The sequence below is a fragment of the Salmo trutta genome, chromosome 29, assembly GCF_901001165.1.
Source record: "Salmo trutta chromosome 29, fSalTru1.1, whole genome shotgun sequence".
NCBI lineage: Eukaryota > Metazoa > Chordata > Actinopteri > Salmoniformes > Salmonidae > Salmo > Salmo trutta.
Window position 1 is genome coordinate 21102835 of NC_042985.1, and position 22806 is coordinate 21125640.

At 44.0% G+C, this 22806-nt stretch overlaps 1 protein-coding gene across 1 annotated transcript in view; it reads right to left on the reverse strand.

Moving 5' to 3' along the window:
* Window positions 1-22806, reverse strand: part of LOC115167580 (synaptotagmin-7) — a 116708-nt gene that overhangs the window by 43529 nt on the left and 50373 nt on the right. The window contains exons 2-4 of the mRNA XM_029722153.1: window positions 18520-18623; window positions 7434-7519; window positions 4756-4890 (exon numbers count right to left, since the gene is read on the reverse strand). Coding sequence (XP_029578013.1) covers window positions 4756-4890; window positions 7434-7519; window positions 18520-18623 — 325 coding nt within the window. The remainder of the gene's footprint in view (window positions 1-4755; window positions 4891-7433; window positions 7520-18519; window positions 18624-22806) is intronic.

Below are 22806 nucleotides of genomic sequence, written 5' to 3' on the forward strand. Positions count from 1 at the left end.
AACAATGATGCATTCAGTGCTAAGCTGCAGTATGCGCCACATCAGCTGCAGTATGCACCACATCAGCTGCAGTATGCGCCACATCAGCTGCAGTATGCGCCACATCAGCTGCAGTATGCGCCACATCAGCTGCAGTATGCGCCACATCAGCTGCAGTATGCGCCACATCAGCTGCAGTATGCGCCACATCAGCTGCAGTATGCGCCACATCAGCTGCAGTATGCGCCACATCAACTGCAGTATGCGCTACATCAGCTGCAGTATGCGCCACATCAGCTGCAGTATGCGCCTCATTTTATAGTCCAACAAATATTTTTGTCATAACTGACAGAATGATTCATCAATAAATCTGGATGGAATACGTGGCATAGGGCCAGCCAGACATCTGGGAGTCCAATTCACACAGAAATACATTTCTCCTGTGTCATAAATTTGTCTTAGGCTTTTTACAGCTCCTACCCACATACCTGCAAGCTCAACACCTAATTCTTTCACTGTACATTTCTCTACTATTTCAATACCTCTATTGTCCAAGGTTGAATACATTCAACTGCAAATAGATATTTCATTTGTCTCTCTGCGTGTATAGTAAATGACTTACCTACCCTGTCATTCAAATGGACAGGCAGGCTATTTGCCCTTCTATCTGCTGCCTGTATCCTCCCCCTGCTGACTTAAGGAGGGCTTCTCAGATATCTCCTACCCAGAAAGTCAATTAAACTGACTAAAAACCTTGAGAGATTTGTAATTAAAGAGCCTTGAGGAGGGGTAGAGGTAGTGAGAGGGGAGAGGGAGACATATCTTATAGCAGAAACAGAGACACACATGGCTACCTTAAATTAGAAACCAATTACAGACCAGAAATGGGGAAAAAGTTAGATTTGATTAGGAGGAGGTAAAAAGTAGAGGAGTGAAGAAGGCAGGTAAAGAGGGAAATGGATTTTGACTGAAAGTGTTAAAATGGTAATACACTCTTAGAAAAAAAGGAATATTTGGCTGTCCCCATAGGAGAACCCAATTAGTTCCAAGTAGAAACCTTTTTGGTTCCAGGTAGAACCATTTAGAGTTCCATGTAGAACCCTCTACGGAAAGGGTTCTACTGCATATGGAACCCAAAAGGGTTCTACCTGGAACCAAAAGGGTTCTTCAAAGGGGTTCTCCTATGGGGACAGCCAAAGAACCGTTTTAGGTTCTAGATAGTACCTTTTTTTCTAAGAGTGTACATGAGGAGAGTTTCAGGTGTCTTAAGAACGGCCCTGCTATAAGATTCCAAATAAAAAAGTAGATATTTAGTGGTCTAATACAGTGATGAAGCAGTGTAACTTTTGGTATTTGTTTGTGAGAGAGGATGTTCTCTTTAGTCAACAGAGCCTTACCATGACAACATATTCCCATGTGTCAGAAAATGTCAGTACAAGCACTCACATTTTCAGCTCATTATTTCCTTCAATAGTTTCTTCCCTCTTTCCATCCATTCTTCCTTTCATAAATCTCTGCACTTCCGAATGCAGCATATATCACATATAAGCCTTACTGCTTCTGACTGCAGTCCCCCAAACCATCCATACCATGCCTCTGTGCTGCTCAGCTATACCCCCCCCCCCCCCCCCCCCCCCCCATGCGTGACCTCATGCCCAGCCAACCCATCTCACTCATGTCACTCACTTTCTGGGCCTCAGGCCTCCGGCGTGCATGTGGCTCTGGACCGTCTGCCAGCGCCCAGCCTTGCTGCCAGGGCCCAGCCCCGTCACTATGCTTCTCACGCTGTCACTGCGACTGGGACCTGCCCCGCTCCCACACCCAGCCCCGCCCACATCCCCCTTCTCCACCCCACTGAGAGACAGGGGGCACCAGATAGACAGACAGACACAGACATAAAGTAGAGAGAGAGACAGACGGAGGAGAGAGAGACAGAGAAAGAGAGAGAGAGGTGGATAGTAACAGTAGCATCAGTGAGGTAGAACAACCCGGAAAGTGAACCACACAGCAGAATAACATTAGGATGGGGTAGTGTTATCAATCCAGCTACAGGTTTCCAATACAGAGGAGTAGCAGCCAGCCGCGAGGATCCAGCAAGTCAAATGCTGTGCTGCTGCTGGGTTAGCAGGAGGGAGATGGGCTGAGATTCACTGTATATATCTGTCTGAACCAGATGGGAAGAGTGACAGAGTGGTGTGTGTTTGGGTGCAGAAGGACTGAGACAGACAGATGCTGGCTGTGATTTGAGTACCTGTCAGTTAGACTGACTGGCCATTCTGCAGCTTTCCTTTATACTGCACATTAAATATACATGACCAAATGGATTATTCTATCAAGGACTTCATGGTGTTTGCAATAAAACTGAGGGGGTCATGATCATTGAATTATGTAAGCTATCTATGGCCTCTTTCCATTTTAAAAGAAACAGTTGATCTACTTTGTTATGTACAGTAGGATCTACAACGTTAAATGAAACAGATAGGTTTGATTGAAAGATTATGGTGTGTGTAATGACATTGTTGGAGTGAGTGGCTCGAAAGCCTCTAGTAATACATTGTAGTGTATAGCAGTTAATCAGCACAGTGAATCTGTTGAGTACACACTTCATTCCTCTCCCGCGTAACCCAGAGCAGCACAAGCAGCCGTAACCTAGACAACGTCACAGAGACAACAGCAGACAGACGAGACAGTTTCACTACATGGTCACTACACTCAGTGGAGACACACAAGACACAGTCAGAGAACACAGCTGCTGGCCGAGAGGGGAAACACTTTAGACAGAGGATATGTACGTCCAGCCTGCAACAGTTCTACAGTGAGCATGGGGTAGGGGTAGGGATGGAGTTGACCATTTAGGGAGATTTAATGTAAGTTATATTTAGCTTATGCACAGGGCTTCCCATCCCTTGCTCAAGACCTCGTCACATGACGGTGAAAAGGGCAAACATTTGACTGGATCTCAAAAAGGGATCAATGGATCCTAGCAGGTTCACTGTATCACAGCCCATGAACTCTAAAGACAATACACCCACTGAGAATAAACCCCCTCTTTATATTTTCTCTGGTAAGCTATAAAATAAAATAAAAAATGACTTTCTCAGTGCAGGAAAAACATCAATGACATTAGAGCCTTTAGTGATTAATGTACTGTACAGCTATAGAGTAACTGGTGTGTCCAGAGGGCTCAGGTGGTCTGACTAAGGAGAGGCAGCCTTATAGCACCTGGTGGTGGAGGTGGTGGTGGTGGTGGTAGTGACACAAAACCACGAGGCACAACGAGAGTGAGGAGAGGTGATTAGGGAACAACACAGGACTCCTATAGAATGTGACAAAAAAACGACAACAGCAAAAACTAGGAGCAAAAGCCCAAAACAACGGTCAACCCTCGATGACAGAGCTGAGGGGCCGGTTTAAACCGAGGGCAATGGGTTTACGGTTAATACCCTTAAGATTAGGGGATGGTTGGTTAGTTGGTTGGTTTCAGTGGAAAGGTGGGTATTGGGCTGTGTGAGTGGGATCTATAAAGGGTTTCTGCTCAGATGGTTTGAGGGTTGTCCGTCTCCATGGTAGCACTCCATGGGCTGGAGGTGAAGGGTTAGAGGTTAAGGGTTAGTGAGGCTGGCAGGGCTGTAAGGAATAGGGGGCTTTTCAAATGTTGGTTGGTTGGTTGATATATAGGTAAATGTTGGCATTTAGGTAAAAGTTTCTGTATGTAAAGTTTCAGTATGTTCAGTTTCAGTATGTTCAGTTTCAGTATGTTCCGTTTCAGTATGTTCCGTTTCTGTATGTCTATATTGTGTGTATTTTAAAGATTCCTGTTACATATTCATGTGTCCAGATGGGAAAGGCTAGTATAATGAATAGTGTGTTTATAGTGTTTATGGTGGGGGGCAGCTTCAGACATGATCTGCATCTATTAGTGTCTCCATCCAATTAATATTTGATCTGTCCTGGTAACACCACTAGAGACAACCCCCTCTGCATCCCAAATGGCTCCCTATTCCCTATGTAGTGCACTACCTTTGACCAGAGGGAATAGGGTCAAATTTGCGACGCACCTGAGATGAAGATCAGAGGGCTGGAGGGAGACAAGGCTGACCTCACGCCTGGCCATCCCTATACTGATGTCAGTCACCTCTAAGGTGAGGCAAGTAGAAACATCCTAGTGGCAGCCCTGTACAACTCAATCTAGTTCTGCATGACCAACAATGCATACTAAATAGCTTTACCTTTCAGACCCTGTTGGCTGCAGCAAAAGGAATTACTAATGCCAATCAACGGAACTCTCCCAAGACAGAAGATACTGTATGTAAGATGTGCATGTTATGTGGATAACATCACTTAATAATGCTGTTTGGCCCCCTTAGGCTATTACATTTGACCTTAGCAATGACCTTTACCAGGACATATGCATTAGGTTATGCCTTGGGTTCAGAGCTACTGTTTGGCAAATGAGCTAATTGTGTAGAATATAAAGCGCATACTTTGCGCATCATGTAGCTCTTACATGTATGTCCGGCAGAGAGAAATGCATGCAAGTGGACTAGGGTGGCATGTTCCTATGTAGACAATGTACTGTGTCTTTGGATGCATATTTTGTGTGCAATGTTTGTCTGTTCCTAGAATGTCGTGTTGTTCTAGTGAGTCAGTCTGAGGGGGTTGTGGAGGGTTGGGGGTACGGGGGCACAGAACTCAATGTGAGAGGCTTGGCTCCCCCGCTTCGTTACAGCCCTGCACAGAGAGAGGGGTCCCTTACCAGCCGCGACCGAGACTCACTTGGGCGTGAGGCGAGGGTCTCCATACGGGGCATAGGGGGACATGTTTAAGAGGAACTCCTTGGGCGGGTAGGAGCTCCATCTCTGCTGCACGTTGCTGCTGTCATTGTTATTCCAAAAGTCCCTGTCTAGATCACTGCGGCCAGAGAGAGAGACAGGTAAGAGCAGTACAGCCAATCACAGTGGAGTAGGAGGGAGGAGTTTCAGGGATAGAAAGAAAGATAGGTCAGAGCAGCAGAGCCAATCACAGTGGAGCAAAGTGAAGGATGTTTCTTGGAGAGACAGGATAGGGAAACAACCTTAGTTTAATAGGTGAATGAGAGAAATGTCAATCCAGGAAATAGAGATACACCTCTAATATTTGTAGAAAATAATTGGGAAATACATTAGGGGTAGTGGGTCCTGCACAGGGCCGGACTACCACATTAGGGGTAGGGGCCCTGGGGCACCGACCTCCGGGGGCCCCCATTTCTGAAATGAGCTAACTTACTACATTTCAACACATTTTTCCATGGTGCAGAGAGAAAACCTTTACCTTCTCCCACAGGACCACTGTGCCCACCCACACCTCCCACCACATGACAGTTGCACCGACCCACAGGTACCGGGAGCACCTTGAAGGCATAGAGAGCATTTCGGGGTTGGATTCATTTTCATTTGGAATAGTCTGCGCAGGGTAAGATAAGATCTGTGGACAAAATTAAAATGGATATTCTGATAATTAGGATTTCTAGAAGAGAGATTTACAGATCAGTTAATTTCAGTGAATGAAGGTCGATTGGCAGGGGCTTCTAAAATGCTTTTAAGAAATGCAAGTATAGATCAGAAAACAGTCCCCTGGGTTTAGGCCGGTTCTCAAAAATGTTGCGGAGGGGGTGAGTTGGTTGTGTTTTGCCCCAGGGGACATCATATGCTCGCATGGCAGAGCGAAGTTGCAAATAAAAGGAGAAGGATTTGCCCGGTAAATTAAAAGTTGTTTGTCATTTCTGACACCGAGTCATTTCTGACCAGAGAGCCATGGGTAATAAATCTATATCAAGAACTTTGTTGAACAGGTCCTTTGAAGTGAATATAAAGTTGACAAGAGAAAAATGTAAAATTTCCATAGGAGGGATTCATAATTCTACATTAAATCGTCAACTGCCACCTCATTTGCCCATTTTCCACACAGTGCCACCGAGGTAAGATGCTGGTCTCTGCCCCCTGTCTGCCCAGATCTGTCTAGCCTGTACTCCCAAACTGCAATTCCACACATTTTGATATCGTATTCTATCTGGGGCCCCCCCAATTTAACAAAAAAAAATTGGGTTAGGGGCCCCCTGGAGGTCAGGGGCCTAGGGGCACGTGCCCGTTCGGTAATCCGGCCCTGGCCCTGCATTTATAAAAGTAATTCCATTATAATGTTCCTAATAGAGTTTCAGAGGAAAACATGTATGTCTTTGAAAAGAAAGTAGGAAAACAAGTGAAAAGTCTATCGGTAAAAAGTCTATCGGTCTGAAGGGGATGGGGTTTGGGAAAAGCATATCATCTATTCTGTGAGCTGACACAGCATCCAGACTCATGGACAAATGAATAGATTATACCTTCCTCTGTACAAGGGATTAGAAAACAGTGAAAGAGTTAAACATATATTCAACGTCAATCACAGAGTAATATACAGTATGTTATAAATCAAAGTGAAACAACAAAGGTTGGTTACACAGATAAAACATATTTTGGAAAAAGGGAGAGAGACAGAAAGAGAGAAGGGAGAAATAAAACAGGGAGGAGAGTGATGAAAGGGAGAATGGGAGAACAGGTGGTATGGTGATAGAGGAGGGAGAGGACTGCTGGGTTAGCTGGAGACAGAGACCACCGTCAGTCACGACTGCTGGGTTAGCTGGAGACAGAGACCCCCGTCAGTCAGGACTGCAATGTTAACAACAAACAGTCATACACTAGAATATATCATCAAGACATTGCTGCAGGTAACGTGGACATCAAATACATTTTTTTTATTGGGATTGGGCTATAGTTATAAATGTACTATGATACGCATAAAATTAGAGATAGTGCTCGTTTAAGTGATTCTGACTATTTTACTTTACAAGGCATTGAGATAAAGGGTACCTTAGTGCAATCCAAGTAGAACATTGGTTTTAGGTTTAAACTCTGGATGTAGTGCAAATTCCATCTGAAACTCAGCCAAGGTAATCACATTCAGGCTGTAAAATAAAGTAACTGCAGTTGGACAGTAAACTAGTGGCTTATCAGGGGTTGGGTTAAATGCAGAAGACACATTTCAGTAGAATACATTCAGTTGGACAACGGACTAGGTATCCCCCTTTCCCTTTATCAGTAAGACATTATTACAGTTCCATTGAGTGTTCAGGGACACATCATGTAGTTCCTAATTTTACTGGAGTTTAACATGCTCTTTATCTGAAGCCTGTCAAATGAAGTATGCTGTCATTTATGCCTTTTGTTTTCACAGGAAGGACTTTGAGGAGTTATCAAGAAACGCTTATTTAACAACCACAACTGCCCTTTTCCTTGCTAAATATGTTCCTTTCCCTCCATATCTCAGCGAGATTCAGTGTTTTAGCCTTTTATTTGAGCACACCCAGGTATTTGCCTCTGATCCTCTTGACAGTCCCAGTTAGCTGTGCTGTACCCCCCCCCCCCCCCCCCATCACCTACTTGATGGCTTTGTTTTCCCCTCGGCCACGAATCTGAACTGAATCTGGGGTGCTGGCTGCTTCCACACCAGGCTTGTTCCTCTTCCCCTGGAGAGAGAGAGAGAGAGAGAGAGAGAGAGAGAGAGAGAGAGAGACAGAGACAGAGAGAGACAGAGTGAGAAAGCGAAAGAGAGAGAGAGAAGGAGATAAATAATTTCCTTCGTGTCCATTGCCTTGTGTCCCTCTGTGCGATGTCTTGACTGCTGTTTACATCTGAAAACTCTTTACCAGTGGAGCCTTCATTACAGAACCTTTAGAATACCATCAGGTGCCAAAAATATGCTAAATGATCGCAGGCAGAGACAGAAGAGCAACACTTTGGATGCGAGCCAGCACATACACACATGTGCATGCCCCGCCCACCTGAGGATCTATTTCCTGTGTTTGAGGAGTGAAAAATCCACTTGTCACTTACATTTTGCTGGATTGATTGCTTTCATTTTACTCTTGTGACTCTTTCATACTCTTGCTTGTGCCTGTCGTTTTTCCCCGTTAACGTTACGACCGTGGAAATGTTTGTTATGACGTGTCAAACACACCACAGTAATGGCTGAAATGGGCTCAATGGAATACACAGTCTTTCCATTGCACCTAAAAGAACGCTTGTTTAGTCGGGGATTTAACGCATCGTCTAGACACTTACATCACAAGAAAGAGAAGAAAGAGACCTCTATTTTGATGGGTGTTCATATTTTGTGGAATTGAAAAAAGTTAGAATTTAATACAGTTGAAATGTTTACAAATGAAATAAAAGCCTCTTCTGAAAATGAACACTCTGATTATAGTGATATTATGTTTGATGTCGCAAACAATGTAAAGTATGTAATCTGGAGCCAAGTGTGTTGATTTTTAATCCGAGGGTATCCTGCTATTGACATACTTGGGGTGGCAGGTAGCCTAGTTGTTAGAGTGTTGGGCCATTAACTGAAATGATGCTGGATCGAATCCCTGAATTGACAAGGTAAAAATCTGTCCTCCTCCTCTTGAACAAGTTAACCCACTGTTCCCCGGTAGGACGTCATTGTAAATAGGAATTTGTTGTTAACTGACTTGCCTAGTTAGACAAAGGTTAAATAAAAATAAAAAATACTTGATGAATTATGCAACAGAACGTGACAGCAACAAGTAATTAATGAGCCAGTCTAGACAGTGCAGGTGAGTGCAGGTAGGCCTATAAAGGACACATTTTTGGTGGTTGATCATTGATCATCCTTGAGATGTTTCTACAACTTGATTATAATCCACCTGTGATAAATTCAATTGATTGGAAAAGATTTGGAAAGGCACACCCCAGTCTATATAAGGTCACACATTTGACAGTGCACGTCAGAGCAAAAACTAAGCCACGAGGTCCAAGGAATTGTCCGTAGAGCTCCGAGACAGAATTGTGTTGAGTCACAGATCTGGGGAAAGGGTGCCAAAAACTTTCTGCAGCATTATAGGTCCCCAAGAACACATTGGCCTCCATCATTCTTAAATGGAAGAAGTTTAGAACCATCAAGACTCTTCCTAGAGCTGGACGCCTGGCCAAACTGAGCAATCGGAGGAGAAGTGCCTTGATGACCATGAACCAGATGGTCACTCTGACAGAGCTCCAGAGTTCCTCTGTGTAGATGGGAGAACCTTCCAGAAGGACAACCATCTCTGCAGCACTCCACCAATCAGGCCTTTATGGTAGAGTGGCCAGACGGAAGCCACTCCTCAGGAAAAGGCACATGACAGCCGGGTTGGAGTTTGCCAAAAGGCACCTAAAGGACTCAGACCATGAGAAACAAGATTCTCTGTTCCAATGAAACCGAGATTGAACTCTTTGGCCTGAATGCCAAGCGTCACGTCTGGAGGAAACCTGGTACCATCCCTTTGGTGAAGCATGGTGGTGGCAGCATCATGCTGTGTGGATGGTTTTCAGTGGCAGGGACTGGGAGTCTAGTCGGGATCGAGGGAGATATGAAAGGAGCAAAGTACAGAGTGATTCTTGATGAAAACCTGTTCCAGAGCACTTAGGACCTCAGACTGGGGTGGAGTTTCACCTTCCAATAGGACAATGACCCTAAACATACAGCCCAGACAACGCAGTAGTGGCTTTGGAACAAGTCTCTGAATGTCCTTGAGCCCAGACTTGAACCTGATCTAACATCTCTGGAGAGACCTGAAAATAGCTGTGCAGCGACGCTCCCCATCCAACGTGACAGAACTTGACAGGATCAGCAGAGAAGAATGGGAGAAACTCCCCAAATACAGGTGTTCCAAGCTTGTAGCGTCATATCGGAGAAAACTTGAGGCAGTAATCGCTGCCAAAGGTACTTATGTAAATGTGATATTTTGCTTTGTCATTATTGGATATTGTGTGTAGAATGATGAGGGGAAAAAACTATTTAATCAATTTTAGAATAAGGCTGTAATGTAACAAAATATGGAAAAGGGCAAGGGGTCTGAATACTTTCCGAATGCACTGTATGAGTGCATAAAAAAGGGAAATTGTACAATAAATTGAATACCTGAATTCCCACCAGAATCCCTGAACTCCATTCATTATTTGTCTGTGCCAGTAATATGTTTTATGTGCTATAATTCAGTTAATATCTGAAATATTATATCTATTGTTCAACTGTTGCATTTATTAGAATTGTTTTTAAACCTTTTAACAATTTTGATGACCGTTGCTACATACAGCCAGCTCTCAGGATCTACATGTGAATCCAAACCCTCTCCACAGCAATAATCCATACATCTGTTAACCATACAGAATGAACGGATGGGAGCATCAAGCATCAGACACAGTGGGGATTAGGCACGTCCACACACATCCAACACTCCAAACACACATACAACCCTACACACTCAGAAACAGTACACGCCCAAACACACATAAAACATAGGTGTTAAAATAGATGCTGTTTCCACAATTCACAACAGTCAGTGGAATTATAATGAAACATTTTGAGATTCATCTGATGACTGCAACTATATGATAAACCTTGGAACTCAGGACTGCAGTTACATGATTGGCCTGGCCTTGTGTTTCAAATGAATGCAGGGTGAATGACAATTTGTACACTGAAGCCAAACACTCAGTAAACACTAAACACACACTGTCACAAAGCACAGCTACATAATCTTGTTTTTCATTTCAATGCTCATTACATTTTCAATGAATAAAGAGAGTACTACACCCTTCAAACAGACTGGAAAACAGATAAAGCTAATCCATTTCAAATGTGTAAGAGCACATTGAGTGGACAACCCTGCACTATGAGTGATGAGTAATCAGCCTTAAATACATAATCTTATAATGACTTGTGTTTCTGATCATACATTTGATGTGGTTTGACTCAAACCTTTATAGTTTCATATCAAAGTAATACTCAAGACTGTCTAAACTAACTTGATTAATAGGTGTTACTCACCAAACCTAATATTTACAATGTGATCCTTGTAAAATCAAATAATGATGTATTTTCCTTTCATTTCGGTTCCTTTGCAAACATATACAACACATGTAGTAGAGGAAACCTTAACCCTGTAAAGAAAGGTTTTCAAAAGGCAGTTTGGAGCAGGAAAGGGATTTACTATAGACTTACTGTCACATTCTCTGTCTCAAATTACATGGCCTGTTTGTTATAAACACTTATCAATAGAGGGTAGATCTCTGGAAGTGACCTAACCCCACTGTCCACCCATCCACCCCACACACAGTCATCCACTCACACAGTTGTTTTAGGGACTCAGAAAAGTCTAGATTTCAAACAGTCACGAATATGCTATCAAGTGGAGCTCATCTATCATTTAACACTATCATCAAATCTTCAGGAGGCTAGAGAGTAGGGGAAGGAAAGAGAAGATAACACTGAAGACAGGGAGTGGGACAAGAGAGAGGGAGAGGGAAGAGAAGGGGAAAGAAGATGGAGAGAAAGGCAGAGGCAATGTATGATTGAGTGGGAAGGGTAGGCAACACAGAGAGAGAGAGAGAGAGAGAGTGATAGGATGAGCGGGGTTGAAACAGAATCAAGAGAGATGGAGAGAGGAGAGACATCAGAGGATGTGGGAGAGAGTGGGGGAGGATGGGGGAGAGGGAAGGGGGAGAGAATAGAGGAGAGGATGGGGAGAGGAGAGGATGGTGAAGAGGAGGGGGAAGAGAATGGAGAAGAGGGTGGGGTAGAAGAGGTGGAGTGCATCATGGATGTCTCCCCGCTAGGAACAGCGTAATGCTGCAGCCTTGTGAAGGATCTGTCCTCAGCCCTCAGTCCCGCTGTCGTTATGTCTGTCACAGCCCAACACACACAATGGCTGCCAACACCACTCCTATCTCCCTTCTCCTCCCCTCTTCCCATCCTCTATCCAACTCTTTCTTCCCCTCCTCTCCTCTCCTCTATCCCCTCCTCCCTCCCCTCCCCTCCTCCTGCTTCCTCCCTCTCCTCCTTCCCCTTCTCTGCTCCCCTCACCTCCATCCTCTCCTCTGTCCCGCCTCCTTCCTGCCATAATCGACCCATGAGACCTGTTTCTGACGTCTTCATCTTCCCTCACCCATATGCTGGGCTGATATACTGCACCTCTACACAGGGCTGCATCTATCAACTACCATGGGCTAAATATCACTGTATTTATCTAATTGTGTCTACGTCTGTGTACTTCCTCATAAACACAATTCTGTAGCTGTCCAATGTATTTACTTAATAGTTATTTTTATTTGCCATCAACTGCATCCCGAAGTGACCCGGCTCCCAGGTCAGGTAACTGATTAGGGGTTTTATCTTCATACAGAGGTGATGTCACTACTGTAAGTTGCCCGTTTTATGCACATTGTTGCATGCAAGGTTGATTTTTATACAGTCATTCATGTCCTATGAGTTTAAGGAAATGTGCTGGGTCGTTCCACCAACTCGGTGCCTTTTGAGAAGTGTAACTTGGTAAAAAACAACAACATTGATTTCACCTTATTTTAACATTGTCAAAATGAGAACATGTTCAACTTAATAAAAAACGAGTTTTCCCATCTCAACAGGGATGAAATAAAATAACGACTATAGTAAGTGCCTATTAAGTGCCAAATAAAGTAACAGGGTTCACGATTTCTTCTTAAATCAGCAATAAATCCCCTTGTGACAGAGGGAATGGAAGCTTGTTGTGAGGAGCAGGGAGTGGCAATTAAATGCAAACTTGACAAAAAAATGTAATTGTTAAAAACATTTCTAACCTGTCTATGGGTATCAGGGCTGACATGTTATGCTCAGTTTTCCACCACAAAACACCAGAAACTGACCAAAAAGAGTAGAACCTGTTCACCTGCCTTTACTCTATGATTTGACTTTTAGATGTTCAATGTCTCTTTTGAAAACAATATTTAAAACCGGAATAGTTTCACCATATTAAAACGAGAGTTCTGTTCAAGTAACAGAGTTGACCTTAAAATGAGGGCCAGACGTAAATGAATCACTAAATCACTTGAAATAAATAATAATCTTCAGAAATGACTGTCAAGGCAAAGAAATACAGTGCATTCAGAAAGTATTCAGACGACTTGACTTTTTTTCACATTTTGTTACATTACAGCCTTATTCTAAAATGGATTTAAAAAAAAAATCCCCTCATCAATCTATACACAATACCCCATAATGACAAAATAAATATTCAGACCCTTTATTCAGTACTTTGTTGAAGCACCTTTGACAGCAATTACAGCCTTGAATCTTCTTGGGTATTTTATTTATTTATGATTGATTGATTTTTTTAACCTTTATTTAACTAGGCAAGTCAGTTAAGAACAAATTCTTATTTTCAATGACGGCCTAGGAACAGTGGGTTAACTGCCTTGTTCAGGGGCAGAACGACAAATGTTTACCTTGTCAGCTCGGGGATTTGATCTTGCAACCTTTCGGTTAGTAGTCTGTTCATTATTCAGGTCTCCCCAGAGATGTTTGATCGGGTCTGGACTCTGTCTTGGCCACTAATGGATATTCAGAGACTTGTCCCGAAGCCACTCCTGCGTTGTCTTGGCTGTGTGCTTAGGGCTGTTGTCCTGTTGGAAGGTGAACCTTCGACCCCAGTTTGAGGTCCCGAGCGCTCTGGAGCAGGTTTTCATCAAGGATCTCTGTACTTTGCTCCGTTCATCATTCCCAACGCTCTAACCACTAGGCCACCTGCCGCCCCAAGCTTGGTACACCTGTATTTGGGGAGTTTCTCTCATTCTTCTCTGCAGATTCTCTCAATCTCTGTCAGGTTGGATCGGGAGCGTTGCTGCACAGCATTATTCAGGTCTCCCCAGAGATGTTTGATCGGGTCTGGACTCTGTCTTGGCCACTAATGGATATTCAGAGACTTGTCTCGAAGCCACTTCTGCGTTGTCTTGGCTGTGTGCTAAGGGTTGTTGTCCTGTTGGAAGGTGAACCTTCGACCCCAGTTTGAGGTCCCGTGCGCTCTGGAGCAGGTTTTCATCAAGGATCTCTGTACTTTGCTCCGTTCATCATTCCCTTGATCCTGACTAGTCTCCCAGACCCTGCCGCTGGAAAACATCCCAATAGCATGATGCTGCCACCACCATGCTTCATTGTAGGGATGGTGACAGGTTTCCTCCAGATGTGACGGTTGGCATTCAGGCCAAAGAGTTCAATCTTGGTTTCATCAGACCAGAGAATCTTGTTTGTTATGGTCCTTTAGGTGCTTTTTGGCAAACTCCAAGCTGGGTGTCATGTGCCTTTTACTGAGGAGTGGCTTCCGTCTGGCCACTCTACCATAAAGGCCTGATTGGTGGAGTGCTGCAGAGATGGTTGTCCTTCTGGGAGGTTCTCCCATCTCCACAGAGGAACTCTGGAGCTCTGTCAGAGTGACCATCGGGTTCTTGGTCACCTCCCTGACCAAGGCCCTTCTCCCCCGATTGCTCAGTTTGGCCAGGCAGCCAGCTCTAGGAAGACTCTTGGTGGTTCCAAACTTATACCATTTAATAATGATGGAGACCACTGTGTTCTTGGGGACCTTCAAAGCTGTTGTGGTACCCTTTCGCAGATCTGTGCCTCGACACAATCCTGTCTCGGAGCTCTACAGATAAATCATTCGACCTCATGGCTTGGTTTTTGCTCTGACATGCACTGTCAACTGTGGGACCTTATATAGACAGGTGTGTGCCTTTCCAAATCATGTCCAAGCAATTGAATTTACCACAGGTGGACTCCAATCAAGTTGTAGAAACATCTCAAGGATGATCAATTGAAACAGGATGCACCTGAGCTCAATTTCGAGTCTCATAGCAAAGGGTCTGAATACTTATGTAATTTAGGTATTTCACTTTTGTTTTTTATACATTTGCAAAAATAAAAATAAAACTGTTTTGCATTATGGGGTATTGTGTGTAGATTGATGAGGAAAATGTTTTATTTAGTCCGTTTTAGGATAAGGCTGTAACGTAACAAAATGTGGAAAAAGTCAAGCGATCTGAATACTTTCCGAATGCACTGTGACTAAGGCTTTACAATGATTGTGAAAATTGGAGACATTTTAGGATTAAGTGACAAATGACACAGGATTGACGGAGGGACATGTCAAAATAAAAATACAAATATAAAAAATAAAATAAGATTTATTGAATTCTACATCATTTAATATAACCAGCTTTTAAAATGTAATATTGGTGCACAATGTCTACTTAAAATACTGTATCAAAGATACGCAAAAGGCACTCTTTTCGTGGAATGACCCTGCTATGTATAAACAGAGTCAGACTGAGAGAGAGAAAAAGGACAGCATAGAGAGAGAGAGAAGGAAGATGATGCCGAAGATAACACAGAGACAAGCAAGGACTCGGAAGGGGAAATAGTGGAGGTATAAATAGAAAAACAAAGAGGACAGAGACGTACTGACAAGGACATAGCGATAAAGTGGCAAAGGGACAAACGCATAAAGCGCTTATCAGAGTCCAAACGTGTAAGCGTTCTTTCTAGAATATTGGACTGTTGGCTTTCATACTAGCAACCGTTGGTTATAATACTAACAACCATTGGTTTTCATACTAGCAACCATTGGTTTTCATACTAGCAACCATTGGTTTTCATACTAGCAACCATTGGTTTTCATACTAGCAATTTCTCCAACTGTCACCACATTCAAATGAGTAAAGGACATGTACACGGAGCCGTGTTGGTTGGGAATTTGGGGGAGGTGTGCGGTTGGGCTGTGCTTCTCCCATGGATGGTGGTCTCAGAGCTGCAGAGGGAGACATATAGTATTTGCAAAGATAGACATAAAGAGTGTGAGGGTAAATAGAGAAATAGAAAGGGCGAGGACAAGAGAAATGGACGGTGAGGGTTGAGTAGCTTTACTGTGTGTGTGTCTGTGTATTTGACAGGGTATGATATGATTCATCTTTGAAGACCAGACTGAAAGTCCTCAATCTACACAGGATGTGACAGACCGGTAATATATCATAGATGTGCAGTAATACAAATGTGTGTAATGCCAGTTACTAATATTACATCTTATTTACATGCTTTATGCATGCTTATTCAATCTCCATCTCACTTCAGAACCGTTCTATCACTCAGCTGAATTCAGTCCTCGGCATATTTTACCCACCTATGTGCTGTCCTCACTCCAAAAATGCTCCTAGACAGAGAGAGAGAGACAGAAAGAGAGAGAGGGGGATAGAGGGAGAGAAAGAGACAGAGAGAGATAGAGAGAGAGAGAGAGAAAGGCCAAGATAGGGACAGAGAGAGAACTAGAAAGAGACAGAGAGAGATAGAGAGAGAGAGAAAGGCCAAGATAGGGACAGAGAGAGAACTAGAAAGAGGCAGAGAGAGAAAAGCCAAGAGAGGGACAGACAGAGGAGGGGGAGAACGATGGAGAGAGGGAGGGAGCAAAAGCAGGGGAGAGTATTTCCAGATGAAACGTATGGGCAGAATCACAGTTGCTCAGGCAGCAGCCAATATCTCAGAGTGATGTGTACATTAGCATATGAATCATTAGCATGGGACCAGGAGCCGGCGACAAGCAGGCACACACACTGCTCTAGGCACAAAGCCATGTTTACATAACCTAATGGAGAATTCTGTTCATGTTCACCATCATGGCCACACAGCATCTCCCATACCATTCCCCATGCACACTACCAAGAGCCCACACACAAAGTTATGGAATCAGAAGGAAACTCAAGAAAATAGAACACAACCGGAAAGCACTGCAACTTTTATCCAAGGAGTTTTTTATGGCAGAAAATAGTAATTTGGGGTTGTGCGGTTCAGCATATAAACTAAAGCTGGCAAGAGACTGAAAATGTATGTTATTTTTTATTTACAGGCAGCAAATAGCTCATTATTAATCGCAGCTAATTACCTGGGTGTCCAACTGTACCATTTTAATGGCACGGGGTACGGAGAGGGGCACGGACACAGCCTGGATTCGTACCAGGGACTGTAGTGACACCTCTTGCACTGAGCTGCAGTGCCTTAGACCACTGCCCTAGACCGCTGCCCAACTCGGGAGCCCGAAATATGAACTCAAAAGTGTGATTCTGCCATTGACTAACTGCTAGATACAAAATTCAATGTGCTCATGTTCTATCCCCAGTGCCTGCATTTTAGTGTCCTTGAATGTGTGTATTACTGTTTTTCTTATGTTAATGTAGTGAATGTAGCCTACAGTTTATGCACACATATTTGTTGCAATACACTGAGACCAGATGTACGGGTGGGGGAGGTGAGAGAATGAAAGAATGAGAGGAGGGAAAATCATTCTTTACTTAATAGAATATGATATACTCAATTATATAGAATATGATATACTCAATTATATAGAATGGTGAAAGGATTTAATCAAAGAGACTATCTTTTCATTCTGAATGTCTGATCCATGAACCATCTTTCTGCTTTCCTCTAATAGCCAAACGGCGGGAACAGGCAGCCAATAGCTCATTATTAATCGCAGCTAATTACCTGGGTGTCCAACTGTACCATTTTAATGGCACGGGGTACGGAGAGGGGCACGGACACAGTGCATTGTCATGGAGAGAGAGAGAGAGAGATGGAGAGAGAGAGATATGGAGAGCAAAAGATGGAGAGAATAGATTAAAACTTTTATAGCTTTTCATTACAGACAGAATCTCAAAGCATGTCTTTGCATGTCTCGTCTCTCACATGTCTCGGTCTCTCACAGTCTTCCTCTTGTGCAATATGTAACACCTACAGCCTAACACCTCTCTCTCACTATCTGCAGTTCTATTATGAGGATGTGGGGCATGTCTGTGCAAATGTGTGTGTATACACTTCTGGGGTTCAAACCTACCAGGTAGCTAACCTTACCAGGCAGCTAACCCTACCAGGTAGCTAACCCTACTAGGCAGCTAACCTTACCAGGTAGCTAACCTTACCAGGCAGCTAACCTTACCAGGCAGCTAACCCTACCAGGTAGCTAACCCTACCAGGCAGCTAACCTTACCAGGTAGCTAACCCTACCAGGTAGCTAACCCTACCAGGCAGCTAACCTTACCAGGTAGCTAACCCTACCAGGTAGCTAACCCTACCAGGCAGCTAACCTTACCAGGCAGCTAACCCTACCAGGTAGCTAACCCTACCAGGCAGCTAACCTTACCAGGTAGCTAACCCTACCAGGTAGCTAACCCTACCAGGCAGCTAACCTTACCAGGCAGCTAACCCTACCAGGTAGCTAACCCTACCAGGCAGCTAACCTTACCAGGCAGCTAACCCTACCAGGTAGCTAACCCTACCAGGCAGCTAACCTTACCACAGCTAACCTTACCAGGCAGCTAACCTTACCAGGCAGCTAACCTTACCAGGCAGCTAACTCAGGATAAATCCCTACTAACTCTGGGGAATATTGTGGGTCAATGCTGGGGTGTGTATAATGACCTTAACATGTGTGTAATGACAGGTCATAATTGCCGATGATAACTGACCAAGCTAGTCAAATTAAAGTTATACAAATAAATAAGAGTCATGGAAGAGTGGATGGAAGCCTGCTTACTGTGTTGTTCTGGGAAGGACAATGTGTCCTAAAACCAAATTATAGGATATAATGTCATAGGTAAATGTTAGTGGTCCACTCACCAGTTTGCGTTGACACCAGGTGCAGACTCCACACAGAGCTACGAGCCACACGGCACACACCGTCAGCCCCAGAGTTACCAGGAACACACTGATAGATAGAGACCCTGCAGAGAGATGGGGGGAGGGACAGAGAGGGGGGACGGGAGAGAAAGAGGTGAGAGAGAGGGGGAGAGGGGAGAGAGATCAAGAGAGAGATCGGGAGAGGAAGAGAGAGAGAGAGAGATAGAGATTAGGAAGAGCGATAGAGGTCACTGTTAAAATGCATGCCAATCATGAGAGGGGAAGGAGAAGGAGACAAAGGGCAAGACCTAGAGAAAATGTTGTTGAAAGAATATTACTACATATTCCATAATATGTTGGTAAAATCTAATAAACAAATGCAGGAAAAATACACAAATGAGGCAGATCATGATGGGAGGAGAGGGAAGTGTGAGCCTGTAATGAGCTTTTTTAATATGCTCTCTCCCACTCCATCATCACAAACCTGCAGACAGAGCAATCTATCAAGAGAAAAAGGGAAAGAGACAGGAAAAGAGGGCAAGTGTACCGGCATAAAATATCATGTCTACTTTCCCCATGTGTGTCAGTATCTACAACTGGTGAATGAATACAGAGTCGGTGAAACAAAGGAAAAGAAAAACAATGGTCATTAAGAGGGTTCAATTACAAGTCTTGTAATCTGCAGCTTCCTTCCTTTTTGGTGTCTCATTGTACATGATCAGTACTGCAGTTCTTCCTCCTGTCTTTTGTTCATCTTTCAATAAGTCAAGACCAAGCTTGAGAGATAAAAGCTCTTTCACTCACACATTTCTGATAAAAATAACTACATCACTGCCTTTTGAATGCTATTCATCTAGCCCACCTCCTCTGCCAATACAATTCAAAAGGCAAAGATGTATTTGGCAAACAACATTGTGCATAAACAATGGACTTCAATTCCACCTCATCCTCCCATTCTTCCTGTTACATTCTCCCCTCTGCCTACACAATTCCTCTGATTTCACATCCCTTCCTCTCTCCATCCCTCTCTCCATCCCTCTCTCCATCCCTCTCTCCATCCCTCTCTCCATCCCTCTCTCCATCCCTCTCTCCATCCCTCTCTCCATCCCTCTCTCCATCCCTCTCTCCATCCCTCTCTCCACCCCTCTCTCCATCCCTCTCTCCATCCCTCTCTCCATCCCTCTCTCCATCCCTCCCTATAAAACTCCAGGTATTGTAAGTTGTTCAGGGCAGAGAACAGAAGGAGTGGCTTGGTAAAAACATCCACATATCACTCTTCCTCACACTTTCTTTCATTTCCTGTCATCCTTCCTCTATTTCCACATGAGGCCTCCTACCTTTCTCCATTCTTTCTTGCTCTCCTTTTGCTCAGTATGTTGTTCAATTTATTTTCCTACTATCTATTGTGAGAAAAAGAATACAGTGAGTAGCCTTTGTAGAACACATCCATCAAAGGAACCAATCAGTTGACATTATGTTTTCAACAGAACCTGATCAATGACAATGATACTGTAACTATCCATTACTGGTCATCTCACTCAGACAGCAATTCAACATGTCATAATGCTGCTGATAAGTGGCCATAATGGCAGGTGTTTCATGGAGGTCTCATCTTTTCAGTTTTTAAAGGGATGAAATGGATGACCCTGAGGCCTACCATATACAGTATGCTGCTGTAATGTTTAAATGGATGACCCTGAGGCCTACCATATACAGTATGCTGCTGTAATGTTTAAATGGATGACCCTGAGGCCTACCATATACAGTATGCTGCTGTAATGTTTAAAAAAAGTACAAACAGCTATAAGTGGTTCACCAATAGATCTGTGTATAGAAGGCATTTTTAATTGCGGAGAATTTTTCTCTTCTTCTCTTACCTTCGTCATTGCTGTGGATTAGACTACAGTGTATACGTTTCAATGAAAAACAGTTCCTAGCCTATTTAGTCCACTGTTAAGCTACATAATGGCTGAAGGTCATTGTTTGGTTTAAAGTAGGCTAACTTATGAACAAAGACCAATGTTGCCAGTTGGTGTGACTGAATAAACAAACAATCTATTAGCACCGAACAGCCAATGGAGGTTAAACAAACAGTGGTGATTCAGCCCAATGGACAGCGACAGAATCAGAATTCCCCCGAATAGTGTGGACAGCGACAGAATCAGAATTCCCCCGAATAGTGTGGACAGCGACAGAATCGGAATTCCCCCGAATAGTGTGGACAGCGACAGAATCGGAATTCCCCCGAATAGTGTGGACAGCGACAGAATCGGAATTCCCCCGAATAGTGTGGACAGCGACAGAATCGGAATTCCCCCGAATAGTGTGGACAGCGACAGAATCGGAATTCCCCCGAATAGTGTGGACAGCGACAGAATCGGAATTCCCCCGAATAGTGTGGACAGCGACAGAATCGGAATTCCCCCGAATAGTGTGGACAGCGACAGAATCGGAATTCCCCCGAATAGTGTGGACAGCGACAGAATCGGAATTCCCCCGAATAGTGTGGACAGCAACAGAATCGGAATTCCCCCGAATAGAGTGGACAGCAACAGAACCGGAATTCACCCAAATAGTGTGGACCACCCACCCCCATTATGACCATCCCTGAAGATAAATGGGGAATAGCCTATAGGCTTATACCAGGAAGAAATAACACACTAACATGATTTAACAGTAAATAGTTAATGACCTGGCCTGGCACAGGGGAGCTGTTAAGTACAGCATACATAATAACCAGGAGGAGAAATAAGCCGAGGTAGCTAGCTTCCTGACTCTGTAAGGTTGCTACACAGCGCAATTACTACTGTGAGCTGGCCCACCCTAATATTGAAACTCATCTTGATCTCCCAGAGGCACATCCATTAGATGCTTCTGATAGGGCAGAGAATTGCATCCTGGTCATTAGCTCGGTGAGTTCCTGTAATGATTAAACAGCAGCTTTAATATGTCTACCAGCCCAGCCCAGCCGTGCTGCTGTAAAAGAACCTGGGATAGAGATAAATGGATACAGCTGGGCTGCATGGAGCTGAGGAAACAGGGTGGAAAATAGCAGCGAGCCTAACAGAAGGTGGTGATAGTGTAAACAAGGGGTTGAATCAGACTGCTGTATTACAGCTGTGGTGTGTATGGTTGTTGGGCAGGGATGGGTGCGGCAGGTAGGGATGTTTTCAAGAGGATTGGGACAGCTCCCCTAATATTTGTATGGTCCAAATAGTTTACATGGAGACTATGAATCAATAAAGACTAATGAGTTCTGCCCAAGTAAGGCGATTTATTACAGAGAACAACACAAAGACAGCTCTGGCAAAAACAATATGGTCACATGGATGGCCCTTCTCACTGACTCTCTCCCCAGGAGTGGCCCCATGCAGAGCTGTGCTGGGTGTCACACAGAGAGCCTCCTGTGGCTAATTCCAGCGCCAGACATTCACAGCACATGCAAGCACGCGCACGCGCACACGCACACACACACAGCACAAGATCTTACTGTCTCATATCATCACTGCCCTCTTGAAAGTTCATTTTTATTGCACACATACTGGATGAGTTTGGCGTTTCCATAAAACTACAAACTACAAAAAATAAAGCAAGTGTTCCTCTCGGTTGTTATATTTCTCTCATCTTCCCTCTCTGAGCCCCTGTCAGTCCACCACTATTCTCATCTTCCCTCTGAGCCCCTGTCAGTCCACCACTATTCTCATCTTCCCTCTCTGAGCCCCTGTCAGTCCACCACTATTCTCATCTTCCCTCTCTGAGCCCCTGTCAGTCCACCACTATTCTCATCTTCCCTCTCTGAGCCCCTGTCAGTCCACCACTATTCTCATCTTCCCTCTCTGAGCCCCTGTCAGTCCACCACTATTCTCATCTTCCCTCTCTGAGCCCCTGTCAGTCCACCACTATTCTCATCTTCCCTCTCTGAGCCCCTGTCAGTCCACCACTATTCTCATCTTCCCTCTCTGAGCCCCTGTCAGTCCACCACTATTTTCCCTCATCAAGTAATTACATGATTTTCTACTGAAACGATTAAAACTACTCATCGGAAAGAATAGCCTCCATAACAATCCCTCCCACTCTCTCTGGGTTTTAACCCCCTATTAACCCCACATGCAGCCATCCTCTCCACTGGTCTACTAGTATCTAAGGATTGTACGGAGAGATAAAAAGATTACCAAATTACACTGCAATTCACGTCTGTTTTGTGACGGGTAGTGTACCAAATGCATGCATATTCAAAATGCCATTAAGCCATGAATAACACTCAAATAATTACAATAGAAAACTGAG